At 41.7% G+C, this 26,511-nt stretch overlaps 1 protein-coding gene across 7 annotated transcripts in view; it reads left to right on the top strand.

Annotated features, from left to right (window-relative positions):
* ACYP2 (acylphosphatase 2) overlaps positions 1–26,511 on the top strand; it is a 182,288-nt gene that overhangs the window by 14,430 nt on the left and 141,347 nt on the right. For 5 of the 7 annotated variants that reach the window (XR_009447974.1, XM_059659831.1, XM_059659830.1 and 2 more), the window contains one exon: positions 11,525–11,552. The exons of the other annotated variants lie outside the window; for them this stretch is intronic. Coding sequence is in view for 4 of the 5 variants with exons in the window: in XM_059659831.1 (XP_059515814.1) it covers positions 11,525–11,552 (28 nt within the window). In the remaining variant the exon portion in view is untranslated. The remainder of the gene's footprint in view (positions 1–11,524; positions 11,553–26,511) is intronic. 7 annotated transcript variants of the gene reach the window in all.

Here is a 26,511-nt window from a genome sequence, read left to right as displayed (position 1 = left end):
GTGTCTGACCCTTCCTTAGACATAGTTCAATATGTCTCTCACTTATTCATATTCTTATTTTATTAATCAAGTTTTCATGTAAGTATGCCTTTTTCCCAGCTATACTATCATTTCCTTTGGGATAAGAAACACACTGTTGCCCTGACCAGTTTGGCTCAGTGGATAGAGTGCCGGCCTGCGGACTCAAGAGTCCCAGGTTTGATTCCCGTCAAGGGCATGTACCTTGGTTGCGGGCACATCCCCAGTGGCAGGTGTGCAGGAGTCAGCTGATCAATGTTTCTCTCTCATCGATGTTTCTAACTCTCCATCCCTCTCCCTTCCTCTCTGTAAAAAAATCAATAAAATATGTTAAAAAAAAAAAGGAAAGAAACACACTGTTGTTTTTTACTCTGCAGGTACTCCATAATTGAATGAAGAGAGATGAGAGAGAGAGAGAGAGAGAGAGAGAGAGAGAGAGAGAGAGAGAGAGAAAGAGAGAGAGAGAGAAGGGGAGGGAAGGGGAGGAGAGAGGAGAGAGATATGAATGAAGAAATAGATGTCAGTGCAAAATACATTACCATTTACAGGAGTGCAAAAAATAGAGGGGAGACGAAACTTTAGGGTGACATAGGAGAATATATCAGAAAGTGAAAGAATACTCCATGTGACCTTTTTGGGAATGAATAACTTTCTTTGCTTTCTGTTTCTTTCTTAAGTATACACCAGAGCAGAATTCTTTACCCAAAGCACAGAGATGATTAGGCTATTTATGGATGGGCTTTGGGAGAGCATGATGATCAAAAAAACCCAAAAAACATAACACTGACATTTATGAAAAGTTTGTATGCATGTATATGTGATTTTTCTGAGAATAAGATCCATAATTTTTTTGTTTTTTTGTGCTTTTGTTTTTTTGCATGCTCATGACTTATTTTATATTTGGAAAATTGTACATTTTGACCCTCTTCACCCATTTTGTCTACCCCACCACCTCCCATCCCTGGTAACTACCAATCCATTTACTGTATCTGTGATCTCAGTTTTTTTTTAGATTCCACATATGAGATCATTATTTGCCTTTCTTTTTTTTTAATTTTTTTAAATAAGTCTTTATTGTTCAGATTATTACAGTTGTTCCCCATTTTTTCCCCCACAGCCCCCCTCCACCCAGTTCCCACCCCACCCTCTGCTCTTACCCCCCTCCCCCCCACTGTCCTCATCCATAGGTGTACGCTTTTTGTTGCCGGGTCAAAGGTCATACACATGGAAAATGTAGCTATTTCCATCCGCGACGTGCCCCTGTGTTTGGAAAGGTCTCTCACGACTTGTTCACACTCTACTCAGAAAGGGTACAGAGACATGTAATGGCTTTTTAAAATAATGTGTCCTCGTATGTTTAAAATGAGGATTTCGCTACCAAAAGGGAGGAGAAAGCAACACTACAGCTGCTCTCGACCCTCTCGCCCTGCAGGTGATAGTTGTGCTTGGGGCTGCGCGCTGGTTCACGGGCCGTCGACGAAGCCATCTGGACAGCTAGCGCGGTTCCGCTTGCTTTCCTGGGGCTGTCGCAGCCTCGCAGGGGCCGTCTCAGAAGATCCATAATTTTTTTCTGATTTTCAAATGGGTCTGTGATAAAAAGAAATAAAAAGAAATTAAAACCACTTGACCAGAGAAGGCAGGATTGAGTGTGGATTAGCAAGTAGATTATTGGTAATCTTAAAAAAAATAATTTCTGAAGAATGACGATAGCAGAAGCCAGATCCCCAGGAATTAAGGAGTGAGTGGGTGCTGAGAAAGCGGAAGTAGCAAATATAGATTTTCCTTCCAGAAATGTATCAGTGAGTGAGTGGGAAAATATATGATAATTTGAGAAACAGTAGGCTCAAGGAAAGGGTGTTTTTTGGGTTTTTTGTTTTTTTTGATAAGAGATGCTTGAATATAACTACAGAGGAAAAATGGATAATTAATAGAGGAAGTAGGTGTGCAAGGGTCTAGGTCAGTGATGGTGAACCTTTTGAGCTCGGCATGTCAGCATTTTGAAAAACCCTAAATTAACTCTGGTGCCGGGTCACATATAGAAATCTTTTGTTATTTGCAACCATAGTAAAACAAAGACTTATATTTTTGATATTTATTTTATATATTTAAATGCCATTTAACAAAGAAAAATCAACCAAAAAAATGAGTTCGCGTGTCACCTCTGACACGCATGTCATATGTTCGCCATCACTGGTCTAGGTAGTCTGGTTTTATGCTGTAGCAGCAGCACCAAAAGAATAGTGACTTAAAACATGAGCTTATTTCTTTTTTTATATATATATATATATATTTTATTGATTTTTTTACAGAGAGGAAGGGAGAGGGATAGAGAGTTAGAAACATCGATGAGAGAGAAACATCATCGATTAGCTGCCTCCTGCACACCTCCTACTGGGGATGTGCCCGCAACCAAGGTACATGCCTTTGATCAGAATCGAACCTGGAACCCTTGAGTCCGCAGGCCGACGCTCTATCCACTGAGCCAAACCGGTTAGGGCTGAGTTTATTTCTTGCTGGTGCAAACTATGCTATAGATAACTATCCCGTATGCTGAGACCCGTTGATCCAGGCTGCCTCAGTCTTTGAGCCGAAAGAGAAACAGAGAGAGAGAGATGAGGGGGTGATGCAGAGGGATCTCACTGCTGTGAAGTAACACCTGTTACTTCCATTCATGTTTCCTTAGCTAGACCTAGACACATGGTCACACTCAGTTGGGAGGCAGGAGAGGTAGAAGAGATGGGAAAAGGTATTTGATGGCCTAGCCAGTGTGGCTCAGCGGTTGAGCATCCACCCAAGAATGAAGAGGTTGATGGTTCAATTCCTAGTCAGGGCATATACCTGACTAGGTTACAGGCTTGATCCCCAATAGAGGTACATGCAGGAGGCAACTGGTCGATGTCTTCCTCTCTCATTGATGTTTCTATCTCTCTGTCCCTCCCCCTTCTTCTTTCTCTAAAAGTCACTAAAAAACATTTTCTAAAAAGGGTATTTATTTGGTGAGCATGAAGGGATCAAGAAAAAAGCGAAGGGAATTCTGGGAAGTTAGGAGTGGCATTGTTTTTTGTTGTTTTTTTTTTTTTTTTTTAATATTGCCATATCTTCCTACAAAGACAGAGAGCAAGTTGGATAGAAAATGCTAAAATTCATTAACAGCATCCATAACAAGTTTAGGTAGCAAGGTATGAGCTCCCAAATATGTATAGGTGGGAACATGTCACGATAGCAACAAGATTCATATGTGGGAGGGGGCAGAGGGAACCAAGACAAGACAAAACAAAACATCTGACCCTAAAAGACAGAGTTCCACTTGGTGTGTAATGTTTAGAGAATTCATCTGAGGTAGCATTCAAAACTGGGGAGAAGCTGTGTGCGCTCCATTTCTCAGGAGCTGTTGGATGATCAGATGGTGCTAGAATGGTCTAGATTCCATGAATTTTCAAAGCCCACCTGAGCTCCCTTCCAGGACCAAGAACCTACATGAGAGAGAAGCTGCTAAACAGGACATAAAACAGACCGTGTTTTATAACTATTACAAATTGTATGTGAATTATAGAAATTCTAAATCTGAAAATTTATCTTCTCGTCTATTTTCCATACCAATTATATTCATGAATATTGTCTGATCAGGTATAAAGGGCTTGCAATACTTGGCACCATTACAATACTTCAATAATAAAATGCAGTCAGCACAGAGACCCTCCAGATGTGACCATAAACTCTTCCATTATCAAATTCCCAGGGAAAATTAAAGTCTAAAGATGAAAACCCCTTACAAATTAAAATCCAAGGAAATTAATGTCTAAAGTCAAATTCTCTTGCCCTTGAGATTTAAACCTCAAAGAAATTAATGTCCAGAATTCATTCTTTCCACTTCATATCTCACTCTTAATTAGAGGGGTTCTTAATGATTAAATAGCGTTGGAATTTTTTGCAAGAACTTGTAGCTTAGACAGAAATAATATCAAGTCTTTCTCTGAATTTCTGGAGGGTACTAAAAGTCAGTAAGACACACAAAATTATTATAGCACTGTCTCCGCACCTATCAAATTTAGCAAAAGCTACTCCCCAATCTCTAGTGTGGTTATTTCAGGCAAAATTATGTTCCCAAAGCCTATTTTTAAAAAAATCTTTATTATTGAAAGTTTTACACATGTCCTCCTTTCCCCCCCAACCACCCCCCCTTTAAGCCTATTGATTGCGGTTGTCAAACACCAGGTCAGAGACTTTCGAGTCAGGGTGAGAGGGAAAGAAAGTCTGAGTTTTTTCTTTACCAAGATGGTTGATCTGATGTAAGGATCTGGACTGTATGTCCTGTGAACATAAACTTAATTGGGAGATGTTAAATTTGGCACTATGAGTTTTCCCTTTCTAGAAAGAAAATTTAACCACATTAACTCCTCTCTTTGGAAGTGACTTTTGAGATATCGTTGTCTTCTTGCAAAGCTTAGAAGCTTATAGAGTTTGAAGACTGTCAATCAGGATGGGCTGAGTTATGTTGCAATAACAAAGAACCCTGAAAATCTTAGTGGCTTGAAATAACAACAGTTTATTTTTCACTCATACTGAATATCCATCTTGGATTGGAAGGGAGTTCTGCTCATATTGTATCCACTTAAGAAACTAGGACGACAGAATCTTCACAGGTTTCTCCATGATCATCACAACAGGGACAAGGGAATGTGCCAACTTATACCTTGACTCTTAAAATTTCTGCCCAGAAGTAGCACATCAGTTCCACTCACATCACTTCCGTTCACATTCCATTGGCCAAAGTATGTTGTGTGGCCTTTTAACCTCAAAGGGAACATGCAAGGACAAGTTCTTACCCATTCACTGCTCCATGTCAGGTGAGCTCTGTGTACCAACACTGCTTGTGTTATATCTTGTGAGCTGACAACTTTAGTCCTCGCTTATCAGTTGCTGTGACTGCTTTCAGTTACGGAATAGCTGTCTGATCAAAATAATTAGCTGGGCGCTTGGATGTGTTATTTTTTTTAAACATTTTTTATTGATTTTTTACGGAGAGGAAGGGAGAGGGATAGAAAGATAGAAACATCGATGAGAGGGAAACATCCATCAGCTGCCTCCTGCACACCTCCTACTGGGGATGTGCCCGCAACCAAGGTACATGCCCTTGACCAGAATCGAACCTGGGACCCTTGAGTCCGCAGGCTGACGCTCTATCCACTGAGCCAAACTGGTTAGGGCCGGATGTGTTATTTATTACCTGCACCGCCACACACTCAAATATAAGTTCCATGAGGAGCTGTTTGAACAGTGCCATACACAGAGAAGGCTCTGTAAGAAACAAAATTTGGAATGCATTAGCTTAGGATTTAGCATGAGAAATGTTTAGTAAACAAAGGAATACATTGGGAACTGGTTAAGAATCCGTGATTCCAGTGGAATCTGAGAAGTTTACTTCACTGAGGGTGGAGCATGCTGGGGAATGCAGACCTTTGCATGTGTATGGCTGACCTCCCTCTTCAGCTTCTGGGTTCCTGTGTTCATGATAAGAGTGGGGCTGGGGTCTTACTTCTTTTACCTGATGATCTCAAAATACAGGTCCTTGGATAATGTTTTGTTACAACATCGATGAGATGCCATAGAAACTTAATTCTTGTTTGTATCAACTAGTGTATGGTAAAATTGGTTTTGTTAGGGGTGGGAGGGAGAAATAGAAGAGTGGAGCCTAGCTATAGTTATAAGAAACCATGCTTTGTTAACTGTGATTGTTTTGTTCTGATTCTAACCTGGCTGGGAGTGTACTCCCCAGGACCTGGGAGTTAACCTGTAATTGTGGTCCATCCTCCTTAGTCCATTCTCCTTATCCGAGAACTGCCTCTTGTTAACATAAAAACATTCAAACCTGTAAAGAATTTTTGTGAGTTTATTTGAGCCAAACTGTCGACAAATGCTGGGAAGCAGAACCTCAACGAATTGAGATAATGCTCCGGAGAATGGCGGGTTACATCTATATTTATACATTACAATCAAAGGAGGGATGTAGATGGGTTACATGAAATCCATTGGTGATAGACTAGAGAGGTGAAAGAAAGCAAAGTGGGAGGGTGGGCGGGGGGGGGACCCCTGGGATTGGATAAGAAGTAAAATGATAGATAACATACTTAGGTGGGTGCAGGAACAATTAACATCATATCAATAAAGGAATTTGTGGTATCTGTCCTGGTGCCCCAGCACATTAGGTTGTGCCCCAAGGGGTCCAGAAAAAGGGAAGTTACAAGTTACCCAGATATTTCAAGGGTGTGTTATTATAGATGCAAAAAGGCAAATAGGCTCACAGTTAAGGTAAAGGTTGACCTTGTCAGTTGTTGTAATGTACCCCGCGAAACACAGAAGGACGCCTCAAGAAGTCGAATTAAAGAGTCACATTTATTGCAATCCGGGACTATGAGGGGCCATTCCCCAAATCTCATATTGTTAAGATGGTGGCAAAACCAGACTTATATCAGCAAAGATCACAAAGGTATTGATTACATCTCAAGGTTTGGAATGAGGAACCTGGTTTGCAAAAAAGCAGTTTACAGAAGCAGAATTAAGCATGTTAATTATAGTTTTGGGTCTTGGGGTCACTGAATTGACAGAAATACATTATCAAGAGCCCTCTGGTCTGGAATGAGGAACCTGGGTTTATCTAAATTACAGTTTTGGGTCTAGAGCCCTCTGACCTTGGGATAACTGTGCTATCCTTCCCAGGTGAAGGAAAAATGTGCTTTCTAAGACCAGTATGACCACAACCCATGGGATATTCACATTACAATCAATAAGGCATTTAATCAAATGGGATGATTTATATAATTCAGAAAATCAAAATAACCTGTTTATTGTTAAACAAAGCAAATAGGTACCATACTTCACAATGAAGATACCAGTTGTGGACGAAAGGGGCCACACGCTGACCTGACAAGCTCAGGAGAGGCCTGCATGGCAGTTTTGCAGACTCGGAGACCTAAAGTAACCACAAAGGATGGTCTGAAATTAAACCTTAACTAAAAGCAGTTATGGTGGGCAGTTACGTCTTAAGCCGATATCTTCACTGATAAGGTCAACCTTTACCGTAGTAACTGAGCCTATCTGTCTTTTTGCATCTATGATAACATGTCCCTGGGATGTCTGGGTAACTTGTGACTTCCCTTTTTATGGAGCCCCTGGGGCACAACCAGGTGTGCTGGGTCCCAGGACAGATACCACAGATTCCTTCATCATCATGTTAATTGTTCCTGCACCCACCTAAGTATGTGTCCATCATTTTACTTTTTATCCTATCACAGAGGTTTCCCCGCTTCGCTTAATCCCACCTCCTTAAATCTGTCACCAATGAATTTCATGTATAAATACGGATGTAACCCTGCCATTCTCCAGAGCACTATCTCAATTCATTGAGGTTCTGCTTCCCGGCATATGTCGACAGTTTGGCTAAAATAAACTCACAAAAATTCTTTACAGGTTTCAATGGTTTTTTTACGTTAACACAGTCTAGGATGTAACTACCCACCATAACTACTTTTAGTTAAAGTTTAATTTCAGACCATCCTTTGTGGTTACTTTAGGTCTCTGAGTTTGTAAATCCGCCATGCAGGCCTTCCCTGAGTTTGTCAGGTTAGTATGTGGCCCCTTTCATCCATACTATTATGGAAAGATTAACAACCTTGTTGCTAAAAAAAAAAAAAATGGAGTCCATGGAGCCCTTTGCAACTCCCCAGTCCAAATTGCCTGTAATCTGTAACCATTATGCCCATTTTTATTCCTTTTGCCTACTTCCCCATGTAATCTTTGTCCTTCTAAGTAGCTGGCTTATGGGGGTGGGGGGTGGGCAGAGCAGATTTTCATGGATGATCTGCTTCTCCCCCATACTGCCAGCATTATTGGAATAAATGCTTACATATGATTCAACCCTGTCTCTGGTTTATTGGCTAGAGTAGTTACACGCAGGCTGGACCCATTTGTTTTACGGTTTCAGTTTCTCCTTATACCGTTTTGCTTCAAGTCGCAGAACCTATATTAAGTGAGGACTTACTTTACATGATATTTATTATTCAACTAGCTTCTCCATTCTCCAGTCGGTCATAATTTTCAGTAGGAAACCATGTGCAGCTTTTATAGAAGTGAGAATATTTATTTCTTTCCTTCTGTCATTCTTTTTTGATTCATGAGTCCCTTTTCTATAGTCCTACTTTATTGGAGCTTCTAGAGAATTTTTTGTTGGGTTCTAAATCACAAATAAAGCACTGTTTTATCTCAAGAAAGAAGTATAAGTTGACTAACAAACAAATTTTCAACTCCAGCCCTAGCCAGTTTGGCTCAGTGAACAGAGCATGGGCCTGAGTTCCATTCCCGTCAAAGGCACATACCTTGGTTGCTCCTCCCTGGCCCCAGGGCCCTAGTCGGGTTGCGTGCAGGAGGCAACCAACCAGTGTGTTTCTCTTACATTGATATTTCTCTCTGCCTTGCTCTCTTCCTTCCGCTCTCTCTACAACCAATGGAAAAATATCCTGAGGTGAGGATTAAAAAAAAAAAAAATGTTTTTTTTCAACTCCAAGTTCTGTTTTCAGGCTGCTGGACTGTTCTCCACTTAATTAGCGCCTGGAATCTGCAAACACCATTGGAGTGACATCATTTGACATTTGGTTTAAAGAACATGTTGGACTTAGTAGGGCGCGGGTGGGACCCCCCCACCACCACTCCCATTCTCTATTCAAACCAGCTCTGAAGAGTCACCTTCCACGCACCTTGGATAAAATCTTGGGCCCGTCTCATACCTTTCTGGTGATTCTCAAATAGTAAGAAGTCTAGTCCATGTTAGAAGTTTGAGGTGGCATTGCCTTAAAAGGGGAGGGGGCCCTTTTAATACAGGCCAGTTTCCTCCTGCAGGATCCCACTTTGTCCAGGTCCGTCCCCCGCCCCCACAACCTCCCATCAGTGTGAGTGCAGCTGACTCCTGGGACTGCGTCTCTCCTTCTGTCTTCCCTCCCTTCTGCTGCTCTGCTATCCCTGGCTGATGTAGCCTCAGCCTTTCACTTTTAGACTTTTCAAAGTGAGATACCATTTTCCATGTACCCCCAGATTCTCAAGTGATTCTTGCTCTCCAAATGAGTCTCTTGAAAACCCCCAGATTTGAAGGATATGAGCTCCCCTCTTCAATCTCTTGCGCAGCAGCAGGGGGGAGGAAATGCACAGAAAAGCTGGGAACAGACCTCGGCACCTGTTTCTTCAATCTCTGAATTTTTCACCAGCTCATTTAGTCTGGAAGTGAATGAAGGCTTAAGGCTGGCAGAACTGGTTTCTCAATGTTTTAACTTGTTCAGAGAAACACCTGCCTTTAGAGCATGAGAAGTGCTAGACATCTAGAGGCCTCAGTTGAACCTGAGAGTCTCTCCAGTTTAGCATCCTGTTGGCCAATTTGCCTGCTGTTTCCAACTCTCCTTCCTTTCATCCCTGAAATATTATGTGGAGACTCTGCCACAGCAACAGATGATTGGACCAGAGAAGGACTCCTTATGCTGAGGACCAGTCCAAAGACGGGTCCATTCTGATTCTGTCCTGAGAAGCTGAACGGAGACTTAAGCCCCTGCAGTAAGGTGGTAGCCGATGCTTGAAGTGGCAGTTAGAGTCAGGACTGAGAGTCCTAATGGGCAAACTGATGAGTAAGCAGAAGAGACAGGAAAGCACAGAACCAGCTGGATGGAGAGAACACTGCCTGGTGCCTTTCCATTTCCTGGAGACATTCTGCCACACTCTGCATTGCTTTCTGCCAGATTCTCCCATGTTTCTTTTCAGAGACACCCTTGTTTGTTTGTTTGTTTGTTTGTTTGTTTGTTTAGGTGTTTTGTTTTTTGGTGGTAGTGGTTTGTTTTGTTTTGTTGTGTTTTGGGGGGAGGTGTACCAACGGGACTGGGTTCTAGGGAAGAGCAGTGAGAACCAGGATGGAAAATATTTCTTTGGGTTCAAGAGACACTGCCTTTGTTTTTGTTTGTGTTTGGTTTTTGTTAATCCTCACTGGAGGGTATTTTCCATTGCTTTTAGATAGAGTGGAAGGGAGGGGAGGAGGAGAAGAGAGAGAGAGAGAGAGAGAGAGAGAGAGAGAGAGAGAGAGAGAGAGAGAGAAACATCTATGTGAGAGAGATGCATTAGTTGGCCACCTCCTTTACATGCCCGGGCCTGGGTCTAGATCGAACCCACGACCCTTAGGTGCATGGGCTGACACTCTAACCCAGTGATGGCAAACCTCTGACACGCGAACTCATTTTTTTGATTGATTTTTCTTTGTTAAATGGCATTTAAATATATAGAATAAATATCAAAAATATAAGTCTTTGTTTTACTATGGTTGCAAATATCAAAAAATTTCTATATGTGACACGGCACCAGAGTTACGTTAGGGTTTTTCAAAATGCTGACACGCCAAGCTCAAAAGGTTCGCCATCACTGCTCTAACCACTGAGAACACCGGCCAGGGCTAGAGTCACCCTTTTTACTTCAGCGGGTTGAGTGAAAAATGTTTGTTTCTTGCAAACAAGTGAACAGATTAGAATAACAAATTTGTAAAAAGTGTGTTTTTTTTCTTTTTTATGTCATGCTTTCTCTTTCTGTTTCAGTATTACAGCTCAGTGGATTCTTGAATTTAGAACCATACCCTAATCCCCCGCTACTCAGTCTGTCTGGGGACCAGCATTCTGGGCATCCCTGGGGCACATGTCAGAAACGCAGCCTCTCAGCCTGCACCCCAGACCTGCAGAATCAGAATCTGTACTTTAGCAGGACCCCGGTGATGTCGTGTGTATGTGGCTGCTTGAGAAACCCATCTGTCATTCTCTCCGCACATTTATAAATGCTGCTTTCATCATGTCCCTAGAATTGTAAATGGTTCCCCACTGTGCTCAGAACAAGTCAGATGTCCCAGCCTGACATTTCAGGCTACAGTAAAATAGACCTAATCGACTTATTTACTCTCTCCTATATGGGTGTCTTACTCCAGATAAATTGGTCTGCTCAAGCTACTCAGTTATTTTCCACATACTCAGTTATTTTCTACTCAGTTATTTTCAGGGTCCTTGTTCATGGCATTTGCCTGTCTGGAATGTTCTTTCCCAACTCCCTATACATCCCTCCTTCCAAGACCAGTTCAGTTTCCACATCTGCTCAGAGGCTCCTGCTGCTTAACTGTCTTTCTCAGGGATGGGATTCAAACCCTTTTTTCTTTTTTAATTTGTAGCTTCTCCCCCTCACTGATGCTCCTCACAATACAGTGCATATCATAGTGTTTTGACCCACTGATTACATTTTATTTATTTAAAAAAAGTGTTTCCCCCTGACTGGATGGCTCAATTGGTTGGAGCGTCATCCTATACACTAATATGCATGCATACAAGTCCTTTGGTTGCTCTCGAACCCTTCTCCCCCCCCCCCCCCTTGCCATTTGTCTCTGGATCTATTCTTGTTCATCAAATTATGTTGATCATTATTTTCTCGTTTCTTTTTCAATTAGGATATTGAAGAACCACTCTTGGAGCCAGGTACTGATAAGAAAAACACAACAGTTATGATTTGAAAGTTTTTCTCACTACATTTTTTCAAGCTGTTGATATATTTTATGCTGTATTATGGTCTTGTCAGTGATTTTAATGGTGGACAATCCAGATTGTACAAGGATCAGAGATTGGAAACCCATTCATATCACCACCAGATCTGTGGAACTGCTGTTCTGGTTTCGGGTTCAATTCCCAGTTAGGACACATACCTAGGTTGTAGGTTCCATCCCTGGTTGGGGCACATACGGGAAGTAACCGATAGATGTTTCTCTCTCAAATCCTTAGTTATTTTCCTCTCTTTTCCTCCCTCCCTTCTTCCATCCCCTCCCTCCCTCCTTCCCTCCTTCCCTCCCTCCCCTCTTTCCTTTCTCTCTAAAATAAGAAAAAAGAAACAAAAACATATCCTTAGTTGAGGATTAAAAACAGACACACACACACACACAAAAGCCTTAGAACACAAGTATTGCAGGGTGGGTGACCTTTCCTCCCCCAGTATAGTATATTGTTGGTCATGTGGTTTTTGTTGTAGGCAGGTGGACAGACATGAGCAGAGCAAGGACGACGGGCCTGGTACAGAAGGTCATCAGGTTGGAAAGCCCCAGGTGCCTAGCAATGGACAACCTGCTGTAGGGTGGAAGCTCACCCCCAGGGTGACTTTTCCTCCCCTAGCGTATTGCTGGCCAAGAGATTTGGACCTCCTGACCTTTCCTCCCTAGAGAACATCTATGTCTCAGTTATATTTCAGATTCAGGCCCACATAAGCAACAAAATCAGCCATGGTGTCAAGACGAGCGGCATTGAATAATGACCCCGTGCTCTGGTGCCCACCAATCCATCAGTAGAGAGGGGGGGGAAGGAGGGAGTCAGAAAGAGAGAGAGAGAGAGAGAGAGAGAGAGAGAGAGAGAGAGAGCACGCGAGCTTGTGTGTGAGCGCACTCACCGGGTCCTTTATATTAAGGGTTTTATCAGTTTCCAAAGGCGGGGATTTTAGTGGGGGCGGGGTGGGGGTGTCTCGGGGGAGGATCTCAATAGAATTCATCAGCTTTTTCAGATGTGTCCTTTCAGGATCATGGTCTCTACTGATTGGTCAGCACCAGGGTAGGGAGTCATTAGTCATTGCAGCTGGTCCTGATGTCAGTCATGGCATCATTTTGTCTAGTTTTGCTGCTCTTCTGGGACTGGAGCTAAAACATAAGTGAGGCCTAGATGTTATCTCTAATTTAACCAAAACTGTCTCTGTGGTCAGAGACCTGAGGCTTTGTTGATGTGGATCAGAACCTCGTTGTCCCAAGGGCTTACTGCTAAGGGAGTAGTCATTCAAAGGAGTCCTATGAGGCTGTTCTCTGGCCCCCTTGTTTCTCCTCTAAGGAGGTCTACCGCATGCCTGGTGACGTGTCCAGGAAGGAAAGATCAGGGGACGGTCTGTACCACATGATCAGCGATATGAAAGTTCAGGGAATCTAAACTGTTATAGGCGGTGGGATATTAGAGGTTTGAGGTGGCATTGCCCTTAAAAGGGGTGGGGGCCTTTTTAATACAAGCCAGTTTCCTCCTGCAGGATCCCACTTTGTCCAGGTCCGTCCCCCCTAACCTCCCATCTGCTTTGCTGGGATCTCATGATTGAGCTTTAATTAGCCTCTCAGGGCACAGAAGCTGAGCCACATAGCTGTCATCGGGGTTTCCTGAAACACATGTAGACTTGAAATCCACTTTATTCTCAACTAGAGGCCTAGTGCACGAAATTCTTGCACGGGTAGGGTCCCTAGGCCTGGCTGGTGGTCATGGCCGATCTGTGGGGCGACTGGCGGGGTGGTCAGGGGCCCCCTGCTGGCACCTTCCTTGGCTGGCCTGGCCTGCAGGCTGGGGGCAGCTCCTGCATTGAGCATCTGTCCCCTGGTGGTCAGTGCGCATCATAGCAACCGGTTGCTCCACTGGTCATTCTGCCATTCGGTTGATTCACATATTAGGCTTTTATTATATAGGATGGACTACCACCCAGAAACCATAGTTGGGGTTAAGCTAGCAAACGTACTCTTGGATGAAAAGGGGCAAATGTAATATTATAGGTCATGGTGTAGAGGGATGTTGCTGTTTAAGTATTCCCTTAGATTGTTTAAAAGTCACCTTCCATTCAAATATTAGCTTATTCTGGCAGCAAAACACTGACCTCTTGGTAAATGCTGGTGGGTGACTCACAGAAGTTTCCACAACATACCTTTTTCCCCTTTTTGGCCAGAACTCAGTAGCTTTATAAGTGTCTGGTAAATATTTCAATTGATCCTAACTAGGGATGTATGTCAAGGGCATATTGGTAAGGGACTTATTCCCTTTGGGTCCCTGTTTGGCCTCAATTTTGTATTCAGCAGGCAGAAAAAGAAGCAAATACTAGTGCCTGTCCTTGGCCAGGGAAAAAAGTGTTTACAATTCAGAGTCTCCTTTAATTGAGGGTCAGCCAGGACCAGGAAACAACGTGCAAAGCCAACTAGCCCTTCTTAGCAACTTACCACATTGACACACCCATCATTTCCACCTTCCTATGTTTTAAATATGGCACAAAATAAATGCTTCCTCTACTTTACTCTACATAACTATCAGTACATGCATAGCATGGCCACTCCCTGACCAAAGCCTCATCACTCTACGTGATTAGAGACCTTGATGAATATGGGGTGTGTAAGTGTGTACTATTTTAAAACTAGTGGCCTAAAAATAGTTGTATACAAATAGAAAAGGCATGCTTGTTGACTTCAGGCTTGCCAAGCCCTGGAGCTCTTCGCCGGGAGTATGACAAGTGTATCTTGTGCTGATACGTGGAAATCCCAACCAAGGTAAACAGGCACTCTTACTGAGACCAGTGGTTTTCAACAGGGGCAGTATCACCTTTTAGGATGTGTTCTGTGGGTTGTGGGAGCATTTTTGCTTATCACAATGATTGAAGGCATACCACCTGGTGGCTGGGGGCCAAGATTGACGGATGTGTGAAACAATTCCATAGAACAAAGAAATTGTCCTGGCCAACTTTCTTTTTTCTTTTTCTAATATTTTTTTTTTTATTGATTTCAGAGAGGAAGGGAGAGGGAGAAAAGAAGAAACATCAATGATGAGAGAGAATCATTGATTGGCTGCCTCCTGCACGCCCCCTACTGGGGATCGAGCTCGCAACCCAGGCATGTGCCCCTGACCAGAATCAAACCTGGGGCCCTTCAGTCCACAGGCTGATGCTTTATCCACTGATCCAAACCAGCTAACGCTTTCTTTTTTTCTTTTTAAAAAACATATTTTTATTGACTTAAGAGAGGAAGGGAGAGGGAGAGGGAAAAAGAGATAGAAACATCAATAATGAGAGAGACTCATCAATCAGCTGCCTCCTGTACACCCCAAACTGGGGATCGAGCCCACAACCCGGGCATGTACCCTGACCCCGAATTGAACCGTGACTTCCTTGTTTATAGGTCGACACTCAACCACTGAGCCATGCCCACCAGGCCCTGTCCAACTTTCCAATATCCTCCAGGGCACTGATGTGGGTGAAAAACCTATTCATAATTATTTGAACATAAACCTTAACTCTAATTTTATTTCTCCTATTACCCTTAGAGCCTTATGTTAGTTAAACTTTTGTGTGTCTGTGGGTAGATTATATCATATATGGATTTCATTTCAGGACAGTGAAGGGGATGTTTCATTATAAAAAAAAGGGGATAGTGGGTCTGATACGATTGAGAACTACTGTTCTAGATACTTGCTTGTGCCTTATTCTTTTTATGGCAAGTTTACAAATTGTTTTTATAATCTCATCCAACCTTATCCATAAAAGGTAGGGAGGCAGCAATCCCAGGAGTCCACATTTAAGTCCTAAAGTGTGAAGTCCCAGGTGGCAGTTGCCTGTGGTTCCTTCCTCCTTGATCTATATTAGGAAGAAATTAAATACAGGAATAGCCAACATTCCTTGTGGAAAAGGAAATCACAGTAAAAAGGATGTGAGGATGGGAGAGTCTGGGGCTGGGCATCAAATTCCATAGCAGCCCCCACCAGAGGCAGAGATCATGCTTTCTCTCTCTTTTGTCTTCCACCTCCATCACCCCCCCCCACCCCCCAGTTCCTCCACAGATATACACACTCAGCCCAGTCCTGTCCCTAGAAATGTAAACGTCATGTCCCAATTACTCCGTACCCTCTGCAAACAAACTCCCTTTGTTCTCAGGGCATGTGTTGGACAGTAAAAGGTTTACACTAAAACACGCCATCCACCAAGCTTCAGACATTCCACTTGAATGAAGGTGCCAAATGAAAGGTTTGGAAAGATCTTCAAAAGAAGATCCTGAGAGGCAGAGTTCATTAATCAGGGCCCTACAATTACAAGACTTTGAGGCCTTTTCCCATCATTAGGATGAAGCTCCTGCAAACAGTCACAGCAGGAAGGAGCAATGCGTGACTGTGATATTCTATGCTTAAAAGTACAGTGGAAAATGGCTACAGTTATTTTTTTTTGAAAAGAGGAAACAGACTAATTAAAAGGGAGGTCTTAGGGAGTCAACCAAAGAGAAGGCTTGATATTCAAAACATAAAATTATGGGATATTTTTTGCTGTTGAGCATTATATTAATAAATATAAGTAATAAGTATTGTTTGTGTCCAGGCAGAATAGGAGCCTCTCATGAACCCCCGAGGGACCTCTTATATGGAGTCGTGGCTTGGACAAAGTATTTGCTGAATTAGGTTGAGTTGTGATGGAGGGAAGTGATATAGCTCTGAGCACAGCCAGCTTCATGAGTGTACAACCCGGGTGATCAGGGCCCTGTGCTTAGAAGGGCTCCATGCTCAGTCATAGACCCTGCTGTCACCATCTTGAAATTATTAACAATTCTTGAACAAGGACCCTCACATTTTTATTTTGCAATGGGCCCTTCAAATTATGTAGCCAGTCCTGGTCAGGAGAGTGAATATTTGAGAGACTTGGATTCAAACCCCAGCTCTCCCACTGGCTAGCTGTATGATCTTGGGAATGTATTTAACCTCTCCTCATCTGTAAAATAGGTACTATGGCCTGGCTGGCATGGCTCAGTGGTTGAGTGTTGACCAGGAGGTCCCAGTTCGATTCCTGGTCAGGGCACATGCCTGGATTGAGGGCTCGATCCCCAGTGTGAGGCATGCAGAAGGCAGCTGATCAATGATTCTCATCATTGATGTTTCTGTCTCTCTCTCCCTCTCCTTTCCTGTCTGAAATCAATAAAAATATATTTTAAAAAATAGGTACTATGGTAGTACCCATGTCACAGGACTGTGTAAAGACTAAAAGAATAGAGCAGTATTCAGTAGATGTTACTAGTGTTATTATCAATGACAAAGATCTAGGTGACACGGCACAGCCAGTACTGGCATAGATCGGTTTTCTTAAAAAATATATTTTATTGATTTTTTAACAGAGAGAAAGGAAGAGGGAAAGAGAGTTAGAAACATCAATGAGAGAGAAACATCGATCAGCTGCCTCCTGCACACCTCCCACTGGGGATGTGCCCGCAGCGTAGGTACATGCCCTTGACTGGAATCGAACCTGGGACCCTTCAGTCCACAGGCCAATGCTCTATCCACTGAGCCAAACCAGTCAGGGCTTCTGAACTCATTTTTGCCAAGACATTTCTACTCTGGCTGTGTATGTTGATGTCATCATCCTGTGGCAAGATGGACCAAGATAATTTTTTTTTTCAAGATAATTTTTAAAAAATATATTTTTATTTATTTCAGAGAGGAAAGGAGAGGTAGAGAGAGAGAGAGAGAGAAACATCAATGATGAGAGAGAATCATTGACCAGGTGACTCCTGCATACCCCACATTGGGGATTGAGCCCACCCAGCATGTGACCTGACCGAGAATAGAACCATGACCTCCTGGTTCATAGGTTGACGCTCAACCACTGAGCCACACCAGCTGGGTGCAAGATAATTTTCTTAATTTCAGGCCTCACTGACACATTTTGTGCCAGAACTGAAGTAGAGTAGGTGTTATTTCAAATTTGTGAATCATCACACACACTCTGACATTGCATATTTCTTATAGATTTAAAAGAGATGAACCCTAACCAAGATAATAGAGATATTATTTTAGAATGTAGAAATATGCCCATATAAAGGCAACTTGCTACTGAAAATACTTCCCTCATTTTATTTGCCATACTGTTATTCAATGCAATATTCCCAACCAAAGAAATTGCATATTAAACAAAAATAACCAGACCCATTTTGCTAGCTCTACATACTAATTATCACCTTGTCGTGAATAAATTGATGGTATTGTATTGGAATATGTTTTGGGCTGAGGAATGAAATGTAGAAGTGAGGTGGAGTGGAAGCATTTTCTTACATTTTGACTGAATACCCCCTATTAGTTCCTTGCTTATTACTATAATTAAAAGTAGTCTTTGGCAGTACTTGTTCTTTTAAAAATATTTCTGAAGTTGAGAAAAAATTTTTAAAATGTATAATGGGTTTTTTAAAAAGTTGTTAATATATTAAATATGCAATGAGTATTCTACTTAATGGAAATAACTTGGCTACCATAATGTGATTTTAAAAAAAAACAAAACTCCCCCAGGAAAATTGAGGCACAGTTCTGGAAGAAAACTCTTCAATTGCTAGGATGACAAAATTGTCCCCAAGATGTGGGAGGTGGGTTTTTTCTCCCAACCAAGGCTAACTCCACGGTTGTATATGCAGGGAAAGTTGGTCTTCCACCTCTCTCTAAATGTTTAACCTTGAGTTTAACTCCATCACTCAGGTATTAAAGATAATTGATAAATGCAGTGTTTCAGGCCTGATCCCCAGTAAGGGCGTGCAGGAGGCAGCCAATCAATGATTTTCTCTCATTATCTCTCTTCTTCTTTGAAATCAATAAAAATATAATCAATCAAACAAACAAACATCCATTTGTTCCTTATGCATTCACTGGTTGCTTCTTGTATGTGCCCTGGCCAGGGATGGATCTCAAAACCTTGATATGTTGGGATGATGCTCTAACCAATTGAGCTACCTGGCCAGGGCAGTGGTTAAATTTCTGAGGAGTCAAAAGTTATATATGGATTTTGGACTTGTTGGGGGTTTGGTGCTCCTAACCCTTGTGTTGATCCAGGGCCAACTGTAATGTAGATTTCATTTCTCTCATTTTATAGACATAGACACTGAAGCCTAGAGAAGTAAATTATCCAAATCCAGATTCCTGTATTTTCAAAATGTGTGCTCTTTCTGGATTAATATAACTGACATATCCATTGGGTAGGTTCTGCAGGGAACAGCGTGAAAAAACTAGCCCTCTTCCATCAGCTTGACCACAGGGGAGGCCCTGCTTTGAAGAGGGTTAGTGTGTTATTAGAGAGTGGGACCAGGCAAGCCACTGGTGAAGCTAGTCATCGTCAAGCTAATAAGCAGCAAATAAGGCTTCGCCACTCGTGGCCCGGTGACACGGGTGATGCTTCCCACTTCTTTGCCTGTGGTCGAGGATACAGTTTAAATAAAATCACACATTCTTTCTACAGGTTTGTCAACATCCATAGAGCAGTGTAGGTTTGATTGTATCCATCAGCAAGGGGACATGCTCATTGAGTTTAACAAAAGCACATTTGCCTATACTACTTCCATTTCCATTTCTCTTTTTTAAAAAATTGCTGAGAATGTGCAGATGAATTCCAGATGATTAAATGAGCATAAAATGGAACCCCGTTGTATTCTGTGATTGAATGGTGTCTCTCCTGTGTTTATAATGATGTATATTTTCAATGACACATGCTGGATTTTCTGGGACAGTTCAAGTTACTCATTTTCCCCAAAAAGCATTTCTGCTTATCCAGATCCAGATTTTTTTTGTTAAGAAAACAGTAGGTATGCCCTACCCGTCTTGGCTAGAGCATCGGCCCACAGATTGAAGAGTCCTGGGTTTGATTCCGGTAAAGGGCACATACCTCAGTTGCAGGCTCGATCCCCAGGTCTGGTCAGGGTAGGGAAGGCAACCAATGAATGTGTCTCTCTCACATGGATGTTTCTCTCTGTCTCTCCCTCTCCCACTCTCTCTAAAAATAATAAAATAAAAAATAAATCAATGAATCAATGGAAAAAATGTCCTCACATGAGGATTAACAAAAACATAAAAAATAAATAAAGTACAAGAACCCCCCTAAAAAGAAAACAGTAGTTATATTGAATGTGGTGCCTGAAGGCATTTTACTTTCCACCTGTCACCTATTCTTTAACAGGTTTCTCCCACATTATCTGTTGATTCTTATGTTAGGAATACTAGGGAGCAGTCTATGACAAATGCTTTACCCAAACCTTCCCTACACTAAAAAATTAGTTCAATTAGCAAAATTAAATGGAAATTATAGTTGTTATCCAAATAATTCAGGTAAAGTAGCTTTCTAGTGTGTTTTTCCCTCTATTTCATGGGTCAGCACAAAGACACATGAATTTCTACTTGAACCATAAACTATACTGTCTAGGTTAATTGATTTCATGAGATAACTATGCAACCTGACCCTTGGATTTTCCTGGTGATGAAATTTTTCTTACTGTTCTCACATTTTGCTTTCTAGCCAGACATCTCATATTTGTTTTCCAGTTCTAAATCTGTACAAGTGCCAGAGTTTGTTTTTGGCCGAGTCATAATTGTGAGTGAAAAACCATGGATTGAGAACATTTTATTTGCTTCTCTACTGCTTTCTTTTCTTTTCAACTGCTTTCTTAAAATCAGCAATTTGATAAAGTGAGTCTTCAACATAAGTACTGTGCTTGTTTTTAATTTATCTTTATTGTTGAGAGTACTAAGATGTCCTCCATTTCCCCCCCATTGCCCTCTCCTCCAGGCTCCAGCCCCACCCCAGGCCTTCACCGAACTGAATTTTAATGAATATATCTTCTTTTCTTCAGAAAGCTTTGATATATAAAATACCCTCTCATGGCAGAATTTGTCAATTAGAAACATTTTGAGGAGGAAATGCCAATGTAAAGAAATCAATACTTTAAAAAGGAGAAAAGGAATTGCCTACTGCGTCTACTACATTTAATTAATTCAATTCTGAGATAGCTGTTTACTGTCACTTAGTCACTGACAGACTTTGTTCCATCTCCCAGAAAAGAACATTTTATTATGTAAAAGTGTATTTATTCTAGATTGTGCATAGGTCCTGAATTTATAAACTTCTTCAATACATACATTTATTGTTAGCAAAAATATGTTCAATATTGTTGTCAACACTGAGTAGTTGGTAACTTTTAAGGTGAAATGTGGAAATTATATAAATTTGGAGTTAGAGCAGAGAAGGCCCTGAATGATGTAATGAAGTCACAACCTTCAAGGCGACTGAGTGAGAACCAGGTCAAGGCAGAGCAAAGCAAGGGAGGCTTCTCACTTGGTTTCAAGGGCCAAGCAGAGGTGGTATGTATAGTAAATACGGGGAATAAATGAACCTTTGGAAGACAAATATTTTAAAATCCTATTTCATGTTTTGGGTTATTCAATAATCACACACAAATATAGAAGAGAATGTTTTTCCCATTGGGTGTGATTCTTTAAAAATTCAAATATTGGTTGCTGAGGAGCAACAAGGCATATGGAGCAATAATTAACTAAACTCAGCAGATGCTGGATCTCAGAAGAGAATTTGCACTAAATGGAGTGTAGGCATTAATGTATGATACAACGCTGAAATGTGAAAAATCTCTGGATTTATTCTCGTTGGTTCTATAATTATCAAAATAGTAAGGTATATAGAATATTAAATAATACTACAAAGCTTATATTTTAAAAAAGAAAGACAGAAAAAGGCAGTGCTACCTCCTTATTCCCAGCTGAGGCTTTTAAATCTTTGGCACTTTTTCCTGATATAATATTCCTATAGCTACTGCTATTTCTTGATTTATAAATTATAAACTTGACTAACTCCCCACACACATATACTTCCTTTCATCCTCTTAATATAATTCTAGCCCAATTTCTAGTTAACCCACTATTTGGTATTTACTATGTAAGTATTGGTCATTGGTAAGTTGGGTAGTACATACTCTGACTATTTTCCCTTCATTTGTACACCTTTTGTTTTCTTTGGAGTTAAGAGTTGCCTACCTTCTCATCTTATCAGTTTTCTATCAATGTAACCAAATGCTTTATTAGATTTTTCAGATGCTTATCAATACTACATTTCACATTTCAGATAATCAGTTGATTATCTCTGAACTCCTGCTTCTGTCTGGACTTGTTACTGCCTAGAACCAATGACCCTTTATTATTTTTATGCGGGACGTTTCATGTTTCCCTGCTTCCATGTTTTCTTCTTTTTGGTTAGGTCCCTCATTTTGCTGACACCCATCCTTCAGTACTTCCTGAGAAAAGGTGCCTGGGTGTCCTTGAGTGTTTCTATTCGCCGTTGATTGTTACTTAAGGGTAGGGATAGAATCCTAGGATGAAATTGGTTTCCCCTCAGAACTGGAAAGGTATTGCTTTATTGTCTTTTGAACTCTGTTGCTAGTGAGAAGTTTGATGTCTGTTCCGATTCCTGATCCTTTTATGGGATCACCCCTCCCGCAATCTCCTAGAAGTTTTAGTTGATTCTTAGATTTTTATTCCGTGACTTGGTATAAGTCTTTTATTATTCAGTGGGCTGGTATTTAGTAGGTCCTTTTGATCTGAAATTGCATGTCTACATTGCAGTGTTTTTTTTTTCCTTGTTTGTTCTCTTTTGGGAAATCCTATCAGGCAGATGTTGGACATTCTGGAATGAACCTTTAAGCCTCTTATTCCCTCCCTCCCGCATTGTCCATCTTTTTTATCTATTGATTTTATTATCTGGATATTTCCTTGCCTTTCTCTTCTAATACTTTTATTGTTTTGTTCGTTTCAAGACCTTATTTTTCATTTCCATAAATGTTTTCTTCTGATTTTTTAAAAATATATTTTATTGATTCTTTACAGAGAGGAAGGGAGAGGAAGAGGAATAGAGAGCTAGAAACATCAATGAGAGAGAAACATCGATCAGCTGCCTCCTGCACACTCCCTACTGGGGATGTGCCTGCAACCAAGGTACATGCCCTTAACCGGAATCGAACCGGGGACCCCTGAGTCCGCAGGCCGACGCTCCATCCACTGAGCCAAACCAGTCAGGGCTCTTCTGATTTTTTTTAAAACAATCATTCTCTTCTTGTCTCATGAACATAACATTTTGCTCTCTGACGATATCAATTACAGGTTTTAATAGTTTTGTTCTGCTCCTTCCATTATCTTTATTTTCTCTAGGATTTGTTGTTGATATTAGAGAATTGCCTCAAATATCTCATAGTTATTGTTTATCTACTTATATTTTTAATAACCTAACAATTTTCTCCAGAGGTAAGTAGGGTATACTAATTTATTTGATCAAACATATTATGTATTTTTAAGACAGAATTTTATCAAATTCTCTGTTTACCCACACTTAATAATGAGACACAAAATGCTTCTTTTTATGCACAGGAAGTACTCATGCTTCTAAGTCCTTAAATTTTTCAGAATAGCTGTAGGTACTTAGGTTTTAGCTTATTTTTTGCTCAGCAATATCTGTTACCAGTCTTCCATCTGTTTCCCAGCTTTCAAAAATTTGTTGTTTTTGTCTGTCATTATTCATTTCCTATTTGCCCTGAAGGTTTAAATCACTTTTTGGTGGAATTTCAGAAAGAAAGAGGTAATCTGCCATATTTAACTGGAAGTTGGCAAGCAGCTCATAGATAAGTCTCTGAAATATTAAAATAGTAAAAATATGTTGGTTTTGACTGGCCATTATTATTTTCCTACTTATTCTGATGAAAGCACTTGCCTTCTTACTTTTTAAAAAAATGAGTTTATTTGAGCCAAACTGACAACATGCCGGGGAGCAAGATCTCCAATGCTCCTGCCTTATTACTTTGAGTGACCTGCCCCTGCCCCAGTCCTTGTTCTGATGGGGCTGCCAATCATAGGACCTCAGTCCTCTGATCACAGTAGGCAAGTGATCTAATCTGGAAAATTGGTTTTGTTCTCATGGGAATATGACCCCTGAGTAAAGGAGTCAAAGGCTGCTGATGGTGCTGACTTTTCTTATTGGTAGCCCCTAGAGCAGCAGTTCTCAACTTGTGGATCGCGACCCCTTTGGCGGTCGAACGACCCTTTCACAGGGGCCACCTAAGACCATCCTGCATATCAGATATTTACATTATGATTCATAACAGTAGCAACATTACAGTTATGAAGTAGCAACAAAAATAATTTTGTGGTTGGGTCACAACATGAGGAACTGTATTTAAAGGGCCAGAAGGTTGAGAACCACTGCCCTAGAGGGATTGTCTATGACTATACCAGGCTGGGTTCTTTGTCGGACATAATAGAAACCAACTCTGATTAGCTTCAACAGGAAAGGGATTTACTGAGACCATGTTTATTAGGAGTTCATGAAATTTATAAGAATGCTTTAGAATCAGGCTCAGAGAATAATCAGTTATCAAGTGTATTAGTTTTCTACTGCTGCTGTAATAAATTACCATAAATGTAGTGGTTCAAAACAAAACACAGTTATTTTCTTATAGTTCTGGATGTCAGAAGTATAAAATTAAGATCCATTCTTTCTGGTAGCTTCAGGGAAAAATCTATTTCCTTGCCTTTTTGCAGTTTCTAGAGCAGTGATGGCGAACCTATGACACGCATGTCAGAGGTGACAGGTGAACTCATTTTTTTGGTTGATTTTTCTTTGTTAAATGGCATTTAAATATATGAAATAAATATCAAAAATATAAATCTTTGTTTTACTATGGTTGCAAATATCAAAAAATTTCTATATGTGACACGGCACCAGAGTTAAGTTAGGGTTTTTCAAAATGCTGACAGGCCAAGCTCAAAAGGTTTGCCATCACTGTTCTAGAGGCTGCCTCTTCCTCTTATCCTTCTAAACTCCTGATTACATTGACACAACTCTCCCTCTGATCTCCTGCTTCCTTCTTAAAAGTAATCTTGTGAAGACTTTAAGCATATCCAATAATCCTGGATAACCTCTCCATCTCATGAGGCTTAATTTGGCCACATCTTTGAAGTTCCTTATACCATGTAAGGGAACATATTCACCGGTTCCAGGAATTAGGACGTAGGTATCTTTGGGGGAGCCATTGTTCAGCCAACTATACCAAGGAAGGCTAAACAGCCAAGAGCACAGTTGGACTGCAGCACAAAGTAGTCATGAACCCCCAATGCTATCAACACTGAATATACACAAACTATATTGTCAACTGAGACTGCAGAGCAGCCTGGTTCTCCCTTTTCCCACGTGAGGCATTGATTACTAGTTATCATCCAATATCCATCCTCTTCTTTAGTAATGGAATTTTCAGCTGGTCACATGAACACCCAGAATAGCCATCTTCTCAGCCTTCCTGAATCTAGGCATAGCCATGTGGCCAAGTTTTGGAGAATGAAGTATAAGTAGAATTGTCTTATGATGCTTCTGAGAACCTTCCTTAGAAGATAGTTGAGATTTGCCTGGCTCTTCATCCTTTCTTGCATCCTGTTGCCAGTTTGGGCCTTGACAACCAGGGCTACACCCTAAGATGTGTCCAATGAGCAGAATGCCCCTGGGTTCCAGGGTCCTAGACTTCTTGTCCCCAGGCTCATTTTATGTGAGAGAGAATTAAAATTGTATCTTGTTTAAGCCACTGCTATGGGTTTTCTATTATGTTTAGTGGAACTTAATCCTAAATGGTACACTTTTTTGGCTCATCCTTCAATTCGGTGAGCTGTTCCTGTATCGTTCTCATAAGCTTTTTTTTTCTTAAAAAAGATTTTGTTTCAACAACCAGTTGCTATGATGTGTGCTGACCACAAGGGGACGCATGCAGAACATGGCGGTGTCGGCAGCAGGCAGCAGTGGTGTTGGCCAATGTGGGATGGTTGAGCAGTTCAGCGGGGGCACCAGACCCAGGCGGGGCACCGGTCGCTGGGTCGCTGTCATAGGGGCGAGCCTCTGGTGGTTACTGAAAATTCTTTGCTCCTATGCACTGTGGTCCTGCCTGGTGCTCACACCCGCTGTGTTGCCCTGTGTCAGCCCCGATCACTCAGCACTGTCAGAGGGTGCTAACATTGGCTGCCGGCCAGGATCGCCCCTGAGGGCTTTTCTAACCCCCCCCCCCCCTGCTCCTGAGGGGCATCTCCCGCTGCACCCGCTGATAACACTGGCCCTGCACATACCCGCTGCTGGTGCTGGCCCAAATCACTCCATGCCATCTGCAGGGCTGCTGGCAGATCAGGACCGGGGGCTGTGGTGGGAGGGGCTGGGCAGGGGTGCGGAGGATGGGCCAAAACCCACACCTGTGCCCACTGCAGCCTCGTGGCCCACAGTTTCTTTCAAGGTGCGTGAATTCGTGTACTGGGCCCCAAGTTTTATATAAAGTTTTATATAAAGTTTTATATAAAGTTCTATATATTTTTAAGTTCACTAAATGTTCTAGGAATGTAACTACTATGTGAGCCAAGAGAAGATTAAACGTTGTTTGCTGGGAACTTTACTAAGAAGCGTTCATTATTTTGAAAACTCGGAGAACCAAGATGGCGGCATAGGTTAACGCCGGAGTTTGCTGCTTTGAACAACTACTTCAAAAGTGAAACCAAAAAACGGAAGGGACATCACCCAGAACCACAGGAACGCTGGCTGAGTGGAAGTCCTACAACTAGGAGGAAAGAGAAACGCATACGGACACTCAGAGGAGGCGCAGTGCTGAAGTCAAATTCTGAGGTGCGGAGTGCGCAGAGCGGGCTGGCGGCGGAGGGCGCGGTTGTTGTTTTCAATCGGGAGGGAGTCGCAGACTCTGAGCACCAGATCCGGGCGAGTCTTTAGGGACCCAGACTCAAACGGGAGAAGCGGGACTGTCTGGCTTCGGTCAGAGCGAGTGCAGCTTTCTCTCCGAGCTTT

The sequence above is a fragment of the Myotis daubentonii genome, chromosome 12 (assembly GCF_963259705.1).
Source record: "Myotis daubentonii chromosome 12, mMyoDau2.1, whole genome shotgun sequence".
Taxonomy (NCBI): domain Eukaryota; kingdom Metazoa; phylum Chordata; class Mammalia; order Chiroptera; family Vespertilionidae; genus Myotis; species Myotis daubentonii.
This window is presented reverse-complemented; position numbering and strand designations above follow the sequence as displayed.